Source organism: Narcine bancroftii, chromosome 1 (genome assembly GCF_036971445.1).
Source record: "Narcine bancroftii isolate sNarBan1 chromosome 1, sNarBan1.hap1, whole genome shotgun sequence".
In the NCBI taxonomy this organism is placed as follows: Eukaryota; Metazoa; Chordata; class Chondrichthyes; order Torpediniformes; family Narcinidae; genus Narcine; species Narcine bancroftii.
The window spans coordinates 248,428,111-248,444,383 of record NC_091469.1 but is presented as its reverse complement, the minus strand read 5'-3'; the positions used below and the strand labels follow the sequence as shown (position 1 = coordinate 248,444,383).

Below are 16,273 nucleotides of genomic sequence, written 5' to 3'. Positions count from 1 at the left end.
CAATTCACCTCCAGAAATTTTATTTAAATTGATCAACTTCAGGATATGTCATTTATTTTGCCCACAACCGAAACCTCGTCATTTAATGTTCAGTATACACATTGTGTCGAGAAACATAGCTGTAATGAATGGAAGTAGTTGGTGCAAAATTCATGGCCCATCCTCCTCTGTTAGAAATATTATTTGCTTCTTTCTCCATGATTGGTAGTGTGACACTAGTCCAGCCTGTCCAGGTGACAGTCTCATCTCTTGCGGATTATCAATCCTCTCACGGAGAAAAGATTCTGCAATTATTACTTATCCTCTGCTCCAATCACTCCAACCAAACTCTTCTCTATGATCCAAACTCCCATGATGTCAGTGCTTCGAATGGACTGCGATGGACTCACAGACAAGATGACCAAATAATTTCTGTCCATGTTATTTTCATTTAGAGCAGCTCAGTCAGCATGAACTATTTTGGCCAAAGAGCATCTTGATCATAGTCAACTCTGTCTTGATTTCCTCAGAGACTGATCTGCAATTGATTTATTGGAAGGAAGTAAAGCTATAAGTTAATTTAAAGTTTCTGTTGTCCCTTCACAATTAAGCAAGTACTTAACATAGAACGGGGCTGGCCATTCAGGCCAATAGTATGTACACATTTGTGTAAAACTATTCCACACAATCTATTTTGCATCTGCCAAGATTCATCACATTTTTTTTCCTTCATCCATATGGCCATCGGTGTCTTCTGATTGTCTCCATTCTCACAAACCCTACACCTTGCCAGGCAATGCTTTCCAGGAAACCACCAGTGTCTGTGTCAAAATCATATCTCTATCAACTCCTATGAAACTTCTTCCACTCACAATAAAAAATGTCCTCTTGAATCTGATTTTTGCTATTATGACACCTAGTAGCAAATGATAGATGATTAATCATCAACTTGTGTTCCTCTTTGATTTCTTCTATCGTCCTTTGACTCTTTCAAGGGAAAATCCCTAAATTTGTTATTCTTGTTTCATACGATATGTGCCCTGACCCAGGCACATTGTGGTGAAACTCCTCAGATACGCTCAAAAGAATGTACACCTTATCTTCTGTGAAAGACCTGACCAGAACACACTATTCTACTGCTGGTCTACGCATTTTTCAATAGATTTTCATGATTACCTCATTGCTTTCAATCCAAATTTAAAAAAATAAATACAGATCGATTCTCATACTTTTCTTATATCTTAAAATATACTGTTTTCTGCATCAAGTATGTATTTCCGTCCGTATATACATTGCACAAAGTTTATGTCCTTAAATTCATTTTCATTACTCTGCCTCCAGGTCAAGCGATTGTGACTTCTGCAGGTAAATCAGGCCTCTGTAACTTCACTCTGTGTACGGACGATTGTGAACTTCTGAAGTATACAGGAAGATGTGAAAGTACCACCAGCACCGTTGAAACCCCAACAACAGAAACAACCATGACAGTAACTACAAAACCAACAGCAACTTCAACCTGTACCTGTGACAATCACGGACAAAGGATGTCAGCTGGTAAGTCAAACAGTTACCGTGTAGAAGTTTTATCATCCATTGAAAATAGATCGACAGCAATATCTGCTGCTAACCTGACTTGAATGCACAAAATGATTTAGATTGACAAGAGGATAATCCAATTCATAATTTTAGCAGGATGACCACAGAATGGAAATGCTTTTCTGTGTAGGTTTAAGCTGAGGAAATTAACTTACCATAAACTAAACTTTACTCCAATTCACCTCCAGAAATTTTATTTAAATTGATCAACTTCAGGATATGTCATTTATTTTGCCCACAACCGAAACCTCGTCATTTAATGTTCAGTATACACATTGTGTCGAGAAACATAGCTGTAATGAATGGAAGTAGTTGGTGCAAAATTCATGGCCCATCCTCCTCTGTTAGAAATATTATTTGCTTCTTTCTCCATGATTGGTAGTGTGACACTAGTCCAGCCTGTCCAGGTGACAGTCTCATCTCTTGCGGATTATCAATCCTCTCATGGAGAAAAGATTCTGCAATTATTACTTATCCTCTGCTCCAATCACTGCAACCAAACTCTTCTCTATGATCCAAACTCCCATGATGTCAGTGCTTCGAATGGACTGCGATGGACTCACAGACAAGATGACCAAATAATTTCTGTCCATGTTATTTTCATTTAGAGCAGCTCAGTCAGCATGAACTATTTTGGCCAAAGAGCATCTTGATCATAGTCAACTCTGTCTTGATTTCCTCAGAGACTGATCTGCAATTGATTTATTGGAAGGAAGTAAAGCTATAAGTTAATTTAAAGTTTCTGTTGTCCCTTCACAATTAAGCAAGTACTTAACATAGAACGGGGCTGGCCATTCAGGCCAATAGTATGTACACATTTGTGTAAAACTATTCCACACAATCTATTTTGCATCTGCCAAGATTCATCACATTTTTTTTCCTTCATCCATATGGCCATCGGTGTCTTCTGATTGTCTCCATTCTCACAAACCCTACACCTTGCCAGGCAATGCTTTCCAGGAAACCACCAGTGTCTGTGTCAAAATCATATCTCTATCAACTCCTATAAAACTTCTTCCACTCACAATAAAAAATGTCCTCTTGAATCTGATTTTTGCTATTATGACACCTAGTAGCAAATGATAGATGATTAATCATCAACTTGTGTTCCTCTTTGATTTCTTCTATCGTCCTTTGACTCTTTCAAGGGAAAATCCCTAAATTTGTTATTCTTGTTTCATACGATATGTGCCCTGACCCAGGCACATTGTGGTGAAACTCCTCAGATACGCTCAAAAGAATGTACACCTTATCTGCTGTGAAAGACCTGACCAGAACACACTATTCTACTGCTGGTCTACGCATTTTTCAATAGATTTTCATGATTACCTCATTGCTTTCAATCCAAATTTAAAAAAATAAATACAGATCGATTCTCATACTTTTCTTATATCTTAAAATATACCGTTTTCTGCATCAAGTATGTATTTCCGTCCGTATATACATTGCACAAAGTTTATGTCCTTAAATTCATTTTCATTACTCTGCCTCCAGGTCAGGCGATTGTGACTTCTGCAGGTAAATCAGGCCTCTGTAACTTCACTCTGTGTACGGACGATTGTGAACTTCTGAAGTATACAGGAAGATGTGAAAGTACCACCAGCACCGTTGAAACCCCAACAACAGAAACAACCATGACAGTAACTACAAAACCAACAGCAACTTCAACCTGTACCTGTGACAATCACGGACAAAGGATGTCAGCTGGTAAGTCGAACAGTTACCGTGTAGAAGTTTTATCATCCATTGAAAACAGGTTGACAGCAAGATATGCTCCTAACCTTAGTTGAAAGCACAAAATGGGTAAGATTGTCGAGAGGATAATCCAATTCATAATTTTAGCAGAATGACCACAGAATGGAAATACATTTCTGTGTAGGTTTAGGCTGAGGAAATTAACTTACCATAAACTAAACTTTACTCCAATTCACCTCCAGAAATTTTATTTAAGTTGATCAACTTCAGGATATGTCATTTATATAGCCTACAACCGAAATCTCGTCATTTAATGTTCTGTATACACATTGTGTCGAGAAACATAGCTGTAATGAATGGAAGTAGTTGGTGCAAAATTCATGGCCCATGCTCCTCTGTTTGAAATATTATTTGCTTCTTTCTCCATGATTGGTAGTGTGACACTAATCCAGCCTGTCCAGGTGACAGTCTCATCTCTTGCGGATTATCAATCCTCTCACGGAGAAAAGATTCTGCAATTATTACTTATCCTCTGCTCCAATCACTGCAACCAAACTCTTCTCTATGATCCAAACTCCCATGATGTCAGTGTTTCGAATGGACTGCGATGGACTCACAGACAAGATGACCAAATAATTTCTGTCCATGTTATTTTCAATTAGAGAAGCTCAGTCAGCATGAACTATTTTGGCCAAAGAGCATCTTGATCATATTCAACTCTGCCTTGATTTTCTCAGAGACTGATCTGCAATTGATTTATTGGAAGGATGTAAAAATATAAGTCAATTTAAAGTCTCTGTTGTCCCTTCACAATTATGCAAGTACTTAACCTAGAACGGGGCTGGCCATTCAGGCCAATAGTATGTACACATTTGTGTAAATCTATTCCACACAATATATTTTGCCCCTGCCAATTTTCAACACATACTTTTTCCTTCTTCCATATGGCCATCGGTGTCTTCTGATTGTCTCCATTCTCACAAAACCTACACCTTGCCTGGCAATGCTTTCCAGGAATCCACCAGAGTCTGTGTCAAAATCATATCTCCATCATCTCCTATGAAACTTCTTCCACTCACAATAAAAGATGACCTCTTAAATCTGATTTTTGCTATTATGACACCTGGTAACAAATGATAGATGATTAATCATCAACTTGTGTTCCTCTTTGATTTCTTCTCTCGTCTTTTGACTCTTTCGAGGGAAAATCCCTACATTTGTTATTCTTGTTTCATACGATATGTGCCCTGACCCAGGCACATTGTGGTGAAACTCCTCAGATACGCTCAAAAGAATGTACACCTTATCTGCTGTAAAAGACCTGACAAGAACATACTATTCTAATGGTGCTCTACGCATTTTTGAATAGATTTTCATGATTACCTCATTGCTTTCAATCCAAATTTAAAAAAATAAATACAGATCGATTCTCATACTTTTCTTATATCTTAAAATATACTGTTTTCTGCATCAAGTATGTATTTCCGTCCGTATATACATTGCACAAAGTTTATTTCTTAAATTCATTATCATTACTCTGCCTCCAGGTCAGGCGATTGTGACTTCTGCAGGTAAATCAGGCCTCTGTAACTTCACTCTGTGTACGGACGATTGTGAACTTCTGAAGTATACAGGAAGATGTGAAAGTACCACCAGCACCGTTGAAACCCCAACAACAGAAACAACCATGACAGTAACTACAACACCAACAGCAACTTCAACCTGTACCTGTGACAATCACGGACAAAGGATGTCAGCTGGTAAGTCAAACAGTTACCGTGTAGAAGTTTTATCATCCATTGAAAACAGATTGACAGCAAGATATGCTCCTAACCTTAGTTGAATGCACAAAATGATTTAGATTGACAAGAGGATAATCCAATTCATAATTTTAGCAGGATGACCACAGAATGGAAATGCTTTTCTGTGTAGGTTTATGCTGAGGAAATTAACTTACCATAAACTAAACTTTACTCCAATTCACCTGCAGAAGTTTTCTTTAAATTGATCAACTTCAGGATATGTGATTTATATAGCCAACAACCGAAACCTCGTCATTTAATGTTCTGTATACACATTGGGTCGAGAAACATAGCTGTAATGAATGGAAGTTGTTGGTGCAAAATTCTGGCCAATTATCCTCTTTTTGAAATATTATTTGCTTCTTTCTCCATAATTGGTATTGTGATTTTAGTCCAGCCTCTCCAGGAGACACTCTCATCTCTTGCGGATAATAAGTCCTCTCACGGAGAAAAGATTCTACAATTATCACTTATCCTCTGCACCAATGACTGCAACGAAACTCTTCTCTGTGATCCTTACTCCCGTGTTGTCAGTGCTTCGAATGGACAGCGATGGACACAAAGACAAGATTACCAAATAATTTCTGTCCATGTTATTTTCATTTAGAGCAGCTCAATCAGCATGAACTATTTTAGCCAAAGAGCATCTTGATCATAGTCAACTCTGTCATGATTTCCTCAGAGACTGATATGCAATTGATTTATTGGAAGGATGTAAAACTATATGTTAATTTAAAGTTTCTGTTGTCCCTTCACAATTAAGCAAGTAATGGGGCTGAGCTTTCAGGCCAATAGTATGTACACATTTGTGTAAAACTATTCCATACAATCTATTTTGCCCCTGCCAAGATTCATCACATGTTTGTTCCTTCATCCATATGGCCATTGGTGTCTTCTGATTGTCTCCATTCTCACAAAACCTACACCTTGCCTGGCAATGCTTTCCAGGAATCCACCAGTGTCTGTGTCAAAATCATATCTCCATCATCTCCTATGAAACTTCTTCCACTCACAATAAAAGATGACCTCTTGAATTTGCTTTTCACTATTATTACACCTGGCAGCAAATGATAGACGATTAATCATCATCTTGTGTTCCTCTCTGATTTTTCTCTCGTCCTTTGACTCTTTCAAGGGAAAAACCCTAAATTTGTTATCATTGTTTCATACGATATGTGTCCTGAACCAGGCACATTGTGGTGAAACTCCTCGGATACGCTCAAAAGAATGTATACCTTTTCTGCAGTGAAAGACCTGACCAGAACACACTATTCTAATGCTGGTCTACGCATTTTTCAATAGATTTTCATGATTACCTCATTGCTTTCAATCCAACTTTAAAAAAATAAATAGAGATCGATTCTCATATTTTTCTTATATCTTAAAATATCCTGTTTTCTGCATCAAGTATGTATTTCAGTCCGTATATACATTGCACAAAGTTTATGTCCTTAAACTCATTATCATTACTCTGCCTCCAGGTCAGGCGATTGTGACTTCTGCTGGGAAATCAGGCCTCTGTAACTTCACTCTGTGTACGGACGATTGTGAACTTCTGAAGTATACAGGAAGATGTGAAAGTACCACCAGCACCGTCGAAACCCCAACAACAGAAACAACCATGACAGTAACTACAACACCAACAGCAACTTCAACCTGTACCTGTGACAATCACGGACAAAGGATGTCAGCTGGTAAGTCAATTAGTTACCGTGTAGAAGTTTTATCATCCATTGAAAATAGATTGACAGCAATATCTGCTGCTAACCTGACTTGAATGCACAAAATGATTTAGATTGACAAGAGGATAATCCAATTCATAATTTTAGCAGGATGACCACAGAATGGAAATGCTTTTCTGTGTAGGTTTAAGCTGAGGAAATTAACTTACCATAAACTAAACTTTACTCCAATTCACCTCCAGAAATTTTATTTAAATTGATCAACTTCAGGATATGTCATTTATTTTGCCCACAACCGAAACCTCGTCATTTAATGTTCAGTATACACATTGTGTCGAGAAACATAGCTGTAATGAATGGAAGTAGTTGGTGCAAAATTCATGGCCCATCCTCCTCTGTTAGAAATATTATTTGCTTCTTTCTCCATGATTGGTAGTGTGACACTAGTCCAGCCTGTCCAGGTGACAGTCTCATCTCTTGCGGATTATCAATCCTCTCACGGAGAAAAGATTCTGCAATTATTACTTATCCTCTGCACGAATCACTGCAACCAAACTCTTCTCTATGATCCAAACTCCCATGATGTCAGTGCTTCGAATGGACTGCGATGGACTCACAGACAAGATGACCAAATAATTTCTGTCCATGTTATTTTCATTTAGAGCAGCTCAGTCAGCATGAACTATTTTGGCCAAAGAGCATCTTGATCATAGTCAACTCTGTCTTGATTTCCTCAGAGACTGATCTGCAATTGATTTATTGGAAGGAAGTAAAGCTATAAGTTAATTTAAAGTTTCTGTTGTCCCTTCACAATTAAGCAAGTACTTAACATAGAACGGGGCTGGCCATTCAGGCCAATAGTATGTACACATTTGTGTAAAACTATTCCACACAATCTATTTTGCATCTGCCAAGATTCATCACATTTTTTTTCCTTCATCCATATGGCCATCGGTGTCTTCTGATTGTCTCCATTCTCACAAACCCTACACCTTGCCAGGCAATGCTTTCCAGGAAACCACCAGTGTCTGTGTCAAAATCATATCTCTATCAACTCCTATGAAACTTCTTCCACTCACAATAAAAAATGTCCTCTTGTATCTGATTTTTGCTATTATGACACCTAGTAGCAAATGATAGATGATTAATCATCAACTTGTGTTCCTCTTTGATTTCTTCTATCGTCCTTTGACTCTTTCAAGGGAAAATCCCTAAATTTGTTATTCTTGTTTCATACGATATGTGCCCTGACCCAGGCACATTGTGGTGAAACTCCTCAGATACGCTCAAAAGAATGTACACCTTATCTTCTGTGAAAGACCTGACCAGAACACACTATTCTACTGCTGGTCTACGCATTTTTCAATAGATTTTCATGATTACCTCATTGCTTTCAATCCAAATTTAAAAAAATAAATACAGATCGATTCTCATACTTTTCTTATATCTTAAAATATACTGTTTTCTGCATCAAGTATGTATTTCCGTCCGTATATACATTGCACAAAGTTTATGTCCTTAAATTCATTTTCATTACTCTGCCTCCAGGTCAAGCGATTGTGACTTCTGCAGGTAAATCAGGCCTCTGTAACTTCACTCTGTGTACGGACGATTGTGAACTTCTGAAGTATACAGGAAGATGTGAAAGTACCACCAGCACCGTTGAAACCCCAACAACAGAAACAACCATGACAGTAACTACAAAACCAACAGCAACTTCAACCTGTACCTGTGACAATCACGGACAAAGGATGTCAGCTGGTAAGTCAAACAGTTACCGTGTAGAAGTTTTATCATCCATTGAAAATAGATCGACAGCAATATCTGCTGCTAACCTGACTTGAATGCACAAAATGATTTAGATTGACAAGAGGATAATCCAATTCATAATTTTAGCAGGATGACCACAGAATGGAAATGCTTTTCTGTGTAGGTTTAAGCTGAGGAAATTAACTTACCATAAACTAAACTTTACTCCAATTCACCTCCAGAAATTTTATTTAAATTGATCAACTTCAGGATATGTCATTTATTTTGCCCACAACCGAAACCTCGTCATTTAATGTTCAGTATACACATTGTGTCGAGAAACATAGCTGTAATGAATGGAAGTAGTTGGTGCAAAATTCATGGCCCATCCTCCTCTGTTAGAAATATTATTTGCTTCTTTCTCCATGATTGGTAGTGTGACACTAGTCCAGCCTGTCCAGGTGACAGTCTCATCTCTTGCGGATTATCAATCCTCTCATGGAGAAAAGATTCTGCAATTATTACTTATCCTCTGCTCCAATCACTGCAACCAAACTCTTCTCTATGATCCAAACTCCCATGATGTCAGTGCTTCGAATGGACTGCGATGGACTCACAGACAAGATGACCAAATAATTTCTGTCCATGTTATTTTCATTTAGAGCAGCTCAGTCAGCATGAACTATTTTGGCCAAAGAGCATCTTGATCATAGTCAACTCTGTCTTGATTTCCTCAGAGACTGATCTGCAATTGATTTATTGGAAGGAAGTAAAGCTATAAGTTAATTTAAAGTTTCTGTTGTCCCTTCACAATTAAGCAAGTACTTAACATAGAACGGGGCTGGCCATTCAGGCCAATAGTATGTACACATTTGTGTAAAACTATTCCACACAATCTATTTTGCATCTGCCAAGATTCATCACATTTTTTTTCCTTCATCCATATGGCCATCGGTGTCTTCTGATTGTCTCCATTCTCACAAACCCTACACCTTGCCAGGCAATGCTTTCCAGGAAACCACCAGTGTCTGTGTCAAAATCATATCTCTATCAACTCCTATAAAACTTCTTCCACTCACAATAAAAAATGTCCTCTTGAATCTGATTTTTGCTATTATGACACCTAGTAGCAAATGATAGATGATTAATCATCAACTTGTGTTCCTCTTTGATTTCTTCTATCGTCCTTTGACTCTTTCAAGGGAAAATCCCTAAATTTGTTATTCTTGTTTCATACGATATGTGCCCTGACCCAGGCACATTGTGGTGAAACTCCTCAGATACGCTCAAAAGAATGTACACCTTATCTGCTGTGAAAGACCTGACCAGAACACACTATTCTACTGCTGGTCTACGCATTTTTCAATAGATTTTCATGATTACCTCATTGCTTTCAATCCAAATTTAAAAAAATAAATACAGATCGATTCTCATACTTTTCTTATATCTTAAAATATACCGTTTTCTGCATCAAGTATGTATTTCCGTCCGTATATACATTGCACAAAGTTTATGTCCTTAAATTCATTTTCATTACTCTGCCTCCAGGTCAGGCGATTGTGACATCTGCAGGTAAATCAGGCCTCTGTAACTTCACTCTGTGTACGGACGATTGTGAACTTCTGAAGTATACAGGAAGATGTGAAAGTACCACCAGCACCGTTGAAACCCCAAAAACAGAAACAACCATGACAGTAACTACAACACCAACAGCAACTTCAACCTGTACCTGTGACAATCACGGACAAAGGATGTCAGCTGGTAAGTCGAACAGTTACCGTGTAGAAGTTTTATCATCCATTGAAAACAGGTTGACAGCAAGATATGCTCCTAACCTTAGTTGAAAGCACAAAATGGGTAAGATTGTCGAGAGGATAATCCAATTCATAATTTTAGCAGAATGACCACAGAATGGAAATACATTTCTGTGTAGGTTTAGGCTGAGGAAATTAACTTACCATAAACTAAACTTTACTCCAATTCACCTCCAGAAATTTTATTTAAGTTGATCAACTTCAGGATATGTCATTTATATAGCCTACAACCGAAATCTCGTCATTTAATGTTCTGTATACACATTGTGTCGAGAAACATAGCTGTAATGAATGGAAGTAGTTGGTGCAAAATTCATGGCCCATGCTCCTCTGTTTGAAATATTATTTGCTTCTTTCTCCATGATTGGTAGTGTGACACTAATCCAGCCTGTCCAGGTGACAGTCTCATCTCTTGCGGATTATCAATCCTCTCACGGAGAAAAGATTCTGCAATTATTACTTATCCTCTGCTCCAATCACTGCAACCAAACTCTTCTCTATGATCCAAACTCCCATGATGTCAGTGTTTCGAATGGACTGCGATGGACTCACAGACAAGATGACCAAATAATTTCTGTCCATGTTATTTTCAATTAGAGAAGCTCAGTCAGCATGAACTATTTTGGCCAAAGAGCATCTTGATCATATTCAACTCTGCCTTGATTTTCTCAGAGACTGATCTGCAATTGATTTATTGGAAGGATGTAAAAATATAAGTCAATTTAAAGTCTCTGTTGTCCCTTCACAATTATGCAAGTACTTAACATAGAACGGGGCTGGCCATTCAGGCCAATAGTATGTACACATTTGTGTAAATCTATTCCACACAATATATTTTGCCCCTGCCAATTTTCAACACATATTTTTTCCTTCTTCCATATGGCCATCGGTGTCTTCTGATTGTCTCCATTCTCACAAAACCTACACCTTGCCTGGCAATGCTTTCCAGGAATCCACCAGAGTCTATGTCAAAATCATATCTCCATCATCTCCTATGAAACTTCTTCCACTCACAATAAAAGATGTCCTCTTGAATCTGATTTTTGCTATTATGACACCTGGTAACAAATGATAGATGATTAATCATCAACTTGTGTTCCTCTTTGATTTCTTCTCTCGTCTTTTGACTCTTTCGAGGGAAAATCCCTACATTTGTTATTCTTGTTTCATACGATATGTGCCCTGACCCAGGCACATTGTGGTGAAACTCCTCAGATACGCTCAAAAGAATGTACACCTTATCTGCTGTGAAAGACCTGACAAGAACACACTATTCTAATGGTGCTCTACGCATTTTTCAATAGATTTTCATGATTACCTCATTGCTTTCAATCCAAATTTAAAAAAATAAATACAGATCGATTCTCATACTTTTCTTATATCATAAAATATACTGTTTTCTGCATCAAGTATGTATTTCCGTCCGTATATACATTGCACAAAGTTTATTTCTTAAATTCATTATCATTACTCTGCCTCCAGGTCAGGCGATTGTGACTTCTGCAGGTAAATCAGGCCTCTGCAACTTCACTCTGTGTACGGACGATTGTGAACTTCTGAGGTATACAGGAAGATGTGAAAGTACCACAAGCACCGTTGAAACCCCAACAACAGAAACAACCATGACAGTAACTACAACACCAACAGCAACTTCAACCTGTACCTGTGACAATCACGGACAAAGGATGTCAGCTGGTAAGTCAAACAGTTACCGTGTAGAACTTTTATCATCCATTGAAAACAGATTGACAGCAAGATATGCTCCTAACCTTAGTTGAATGCACAAAATGATTTAGATTGACAAGAGGATAATCCAATTCATAATTTTAGCAGGATGACCACAGAATGGAAATTCTTTTCTGTGTAGGTTTAGGCTGAGGAAATTAACTTACCATAAACTAAACTTTACTCCAATTCACCTGCAGAATTTTTCTTTAAATTGATCCACTTCAGGATATGTGATTTATAGAGCCAACAACCGAAACCTCGTCATTTAATGTTCTGTATAGACATTGGGTCGAGAAACATAGATGTAATGAATGGAAGTTGTTGGTGCAAAATTCTGGCCAATTATCCTCTTTTTGAAATATTATTTGCTTCTTTCTCCATAATTGGTATTGTGACATTAGTCCAGCCTCTCCAGGAGACACTCTCATCTCTTGCGGATAATAAGTCCTCTCACGGAGAAAAGATTCTACAATTATCACTTATCCTCTGCACCAATGACTGCAACGAAACTCTTCTCTGTAATCCTTACTCCCGTGATATCAGTGCTTCGAATGGACAGCGATGGACTCAAAGACAAGATGACCAAATAATTTCTGTCCATGTTATTTTCATTTAGAGCAGCTCAATCAGCATGAACTATTTTGGCCAAAGAGCATCTTGATCATAGTCAACTCTGTCTTGATTTCCTCAGAGACTGATATGCAATTGATTTATTGGAAGGATGTAAAACTATAAGTTAATTTAAAGTTTCTGTTGTCCCTTCACAATTAAGCAAGTACTTAACATAGAACGGGGCTGGCCATTCAGGCCAATAGTATGTACACATTTGTGTAAAACTATTCCACAGAATCTATTTTCCATCTGCCAAGATTCATCACATATTTTTTCCTTCATCCATATGGCCATCGGTGTCTTCTGATTGTCTCCATTCTCACAAACCCTACACCTTGCCAGGCAATGCTTTCCAGGAAACCACCAGTGTCTGTGTCAAAATCATATCTCTATCATCTCCTATGAAACTTCTTCCACTCACAATAAACAGATGTCCTCTTGAATTTGCTTTTCACTATTATTACACCTGGCAGCAAATTATAGACGATTAATCATCATCTTGTGTTCCTCTCTGATTTTTCTCTCGTCCTTTGACTCTTTCAAGGGAAAAACCCTAAATTTGTTATCATTGTTTCATACGATATGTGTCCTGAACCAGGCACATTGTGGTGAAACTCCTCAGATACGCTCAAAAGAATGTATACCTTTTCTGCAGTGAAAGACCTGACCAGAACACACTATTCTAATGCTGGTCTACGCATTTTTCAATAGATTTTCATGATTACCTCATTGCTTTCAATCCAACTTTAAAAAAATAAATAGAGATCGATTCTCATATTTTTCTTATATCTTAAAATATCCTGTTTTCTGCATCAAGTATGTATTTCAGTCCGTATATACATTGCACAAAGTTTATGTCCTTAAACTCATTATCATTACTCTGCCTCCAGGTCAGGCGATTGTGACTTCTGTTGGGAAATCAGGCCTCTGTAACTTCACTCTGTGTACGGACGATTGTGAACTTCTGAAGTATACAGGAAGATGTGAAAGTACCACCAGCACCGTCGAAACCCCAACAACAGAAACAACCATGCCAGTAACTACAACACCAACAGCAACTTCAACCTGTACCTGTGACAATCACGGACAAAGGATGTCAGCTGGTAAGTCAATTAGTTACCGTGTAGAAGTTTTATGATCCATTGAAAATAGATCGACAGCAATATCTGCTGCTAACCTGACTTGAATGCACAAAATGATTTAGATTGACAAGAGGATAATCCAATTCATAATTTTAGCAGGATGACCACAGAATGGAAATGCTTTTCTGTGTAGGTTTAAGCTGAGGAAATTAACTTACCATAAACTAAACTTTACTCCAATTCACCTCCAGAAATTTTATTTAAATTGATCAACTTCAGGATATGTGATTTATATTGCCCACAACCGAAACCTCGTCATTTAATGTTCAGTATACACATTGTGTCGAGAAACATAGCTGTAATGAATGGAAGTAGTTGGTGCAAAATTCATGGCCCATCCTCCCCTGTTTGAAATATTATTTGCTTCTTTCTCCATGATTGGTAGTGTGACACTAGTCCAGCCTTTCCAGGTGACAGTCTCATCTCTTGCGGATTATCAATCCTCTCACGGAGAAAAGATTCTGCAATTATTACTTATCCTCTGCTCCAATCACTGCAACCAAACTCTTCTCTATGATCCAAACTCCCATGATGTCAGTGCTTCGAATGGACTGCGATGGACTCACAGACAAGATGACCAAATAATTTCTGTCCATGTTATTTTCAATTAGAGAAGCTCAGTCTACCTGCCCGACCAGCCTCGCTCTCCACGTGTACTCCGGGCACCCGCCGCTGGTCCGTTGGGAAGGCGCAAGGCAGCCGGCGGCCGGCGCCCCCATCGCCCGGCGGGAAGCCCCAATCTTCCCTCCAGCGTCCCGACTCCATCTGCAGCTCCAAGAAACACTGTGCCACTGGGGTTCCAGGCGCTGGGAAGCGGCCTTGGCTTCCCCTGACACCGGCCAGGCCGCGCTGCGGTGGGGGGATGGGCGGGGGGACACGACAACGTGTTTATAAAACCACCTACCACTACTTTTCAAGGACCAAGATTTTTCTCTCTCTCTCTCACCCTGGGACACAGCGGTTACTGTGCATACGCTATACTGGCGCGGCGGCCAGCGGGCCACCTCTAATACATTTTTGATATGATCTTGCAGGCCAAATATAATTATATCGCGGGCCAAATTTGGCCCGCAGGCCAGAGTTTGACATGTGTGGCTTACAGAGAGGGTGGGATTCGATCCCCGGTCCTGATCGCTGGCGCTGTACCACTGTTGCACTAACTGCTGTGCTAACTGTGCTGCCCTTAAGTTGACTATAAAATTGGAGCAGCTGAAGGTCAGGCAGAATCCATAGAACTGGACAAGGTTGGGGGAATATGGCATTGGTTGCCAGTTAGTGCTGGAATCTGATTGACTGTTCTACATGTCTAAAAGATGTATGGTGTGCTGTCCCTCATCAGTCATGAATCATGTTCAAGAGCCTCAAGGCAGATCATCTGCACTAACGCTATCCTCACTTTGCAGAACTCGTATTCACCCTTTATAGCTTTTCTATCATTCCCTCCCATCTTCTTCAAATCCAGGGAGTAGCCAAGGTCACCTAGATTAACACACACTTGGGCCTGCCTTTCAGTGGCTGTGTGGAACACCAACAGCTTTTTAAAATGTTTTTATCATTTTAGTTTGGCATTATTGCTGCCTCTTGTACCCATGCAGAACTTTGTATTCATCAACTTCCTTGCCAAGTTGGATTTTGTTCTTCAATTTATCTGAACTGTTGTTGACTGCTCCCTCCTATTTCTGGACATCAGGAGACAAATCATCCATGGATATTTCTGACAAATGCACTGCTTCCCCAGTTTACCTGATCTAGTCTTCACACCAGTCTCTTGTAGGGACACCATTGCCTTCTCCCAGTTTTTTCGATTTCCAATGCATCTTTTGCCAGGATGAATCTTTGCACTCTCTAACATCTAAAATGACTGCAGTTTCTCAGTCTCTTCCTGTGTGTGATGGCTTGCAATACCATCTTGCTGTTTAATGGGCTGTATAACACAGGATTACCCAACAGGTCAGACAGGAAGCTGGTCAGAACAAAGGAGACTCCATGTACTTGCACCTGGAGGGTTACCTAACCACTGAAGCAGGGGGCAGGTCGAAAGTCATTTCCCCATGTCAATCAGAGTCAGACCTAGCCACAGATAAATACACCCAATCAGTCTCATTATCTTTGTGTGGGCCTTCCTGGGCTAGTTCACTCTCTTTTTACCTTGAGACCTTCCCTAAGAGGACAAGGTAGTGAGATGTGTGTTGGTAAAGGACTATTAGTGGCATACACAAACAGTTTACCTCACCCCTTATAAATTGTAGCTCAACATACTCTTTGCTAATTGGTGTACTGTGCTTGCTTGTCAGGGAAGGGGTGGCTGGTACTCTTTGTTTTAACCCATGCTGTACCATTAGTAGTTGGGATCGTTAGTAGCTAATGTTTCTGATGTGTATGATTCATATGTTATGCACGTGTGTGTGTGTGTGTGTGTGTGTGTGTGTGTGTGTGTGTCCCCGATGTGTAATTTCCCCCCCCCTCTCCCACGC

At 39.2% G+C, this 16,273-nt stretch overlaps 1 protein-coding gene across 1 annotated transcript in view; it reads left to right on the top strand.

Annotated features, from left to right (window-relative positions):
• The window catches only part of LOC138755110 (mucin-2-like), a 28,970-nt gene extending 15,104 nt beyond the window's left edge, over positions 1-13,866 (top strand). The window contains exons 11-19 of the mRNA XM_069920459.1: positions 1,321-1,533; positions 3,070-3,282; positions 4,818-5,030; positions 6,554-6,766; positions 8,303-8,515; positions 10,052-10,264; positions 11,800-12,012; positions 13,548-13,760; positions 13,862-13,866. Of these exons, the coding sequence (XP_069776560.1) occupies positions 1,321-1,533; positions 3,070-3,282; positions 4,818-5,030; positions 6,554-6,766; positions 8,303-8,515; positions 10,052-10,264; positions 11,800-12,012; positions 13,548-13,760; positions 13,862-13,866 (1,709 nt within the window). The remainder of the gene's footprint in view (positions 1-1,320; positions 1,534-3,069; positions 3,283-4,817; positions 5,031-6,553; positions 6,767-8,302; positions 8,516-10,051; positions 10,265-11,799; positions 12,013-13,547; positions 13,761-13,861) is intronic.
• Positions 13,867-16,273: the final 2,407 nt, after the last annotated feature.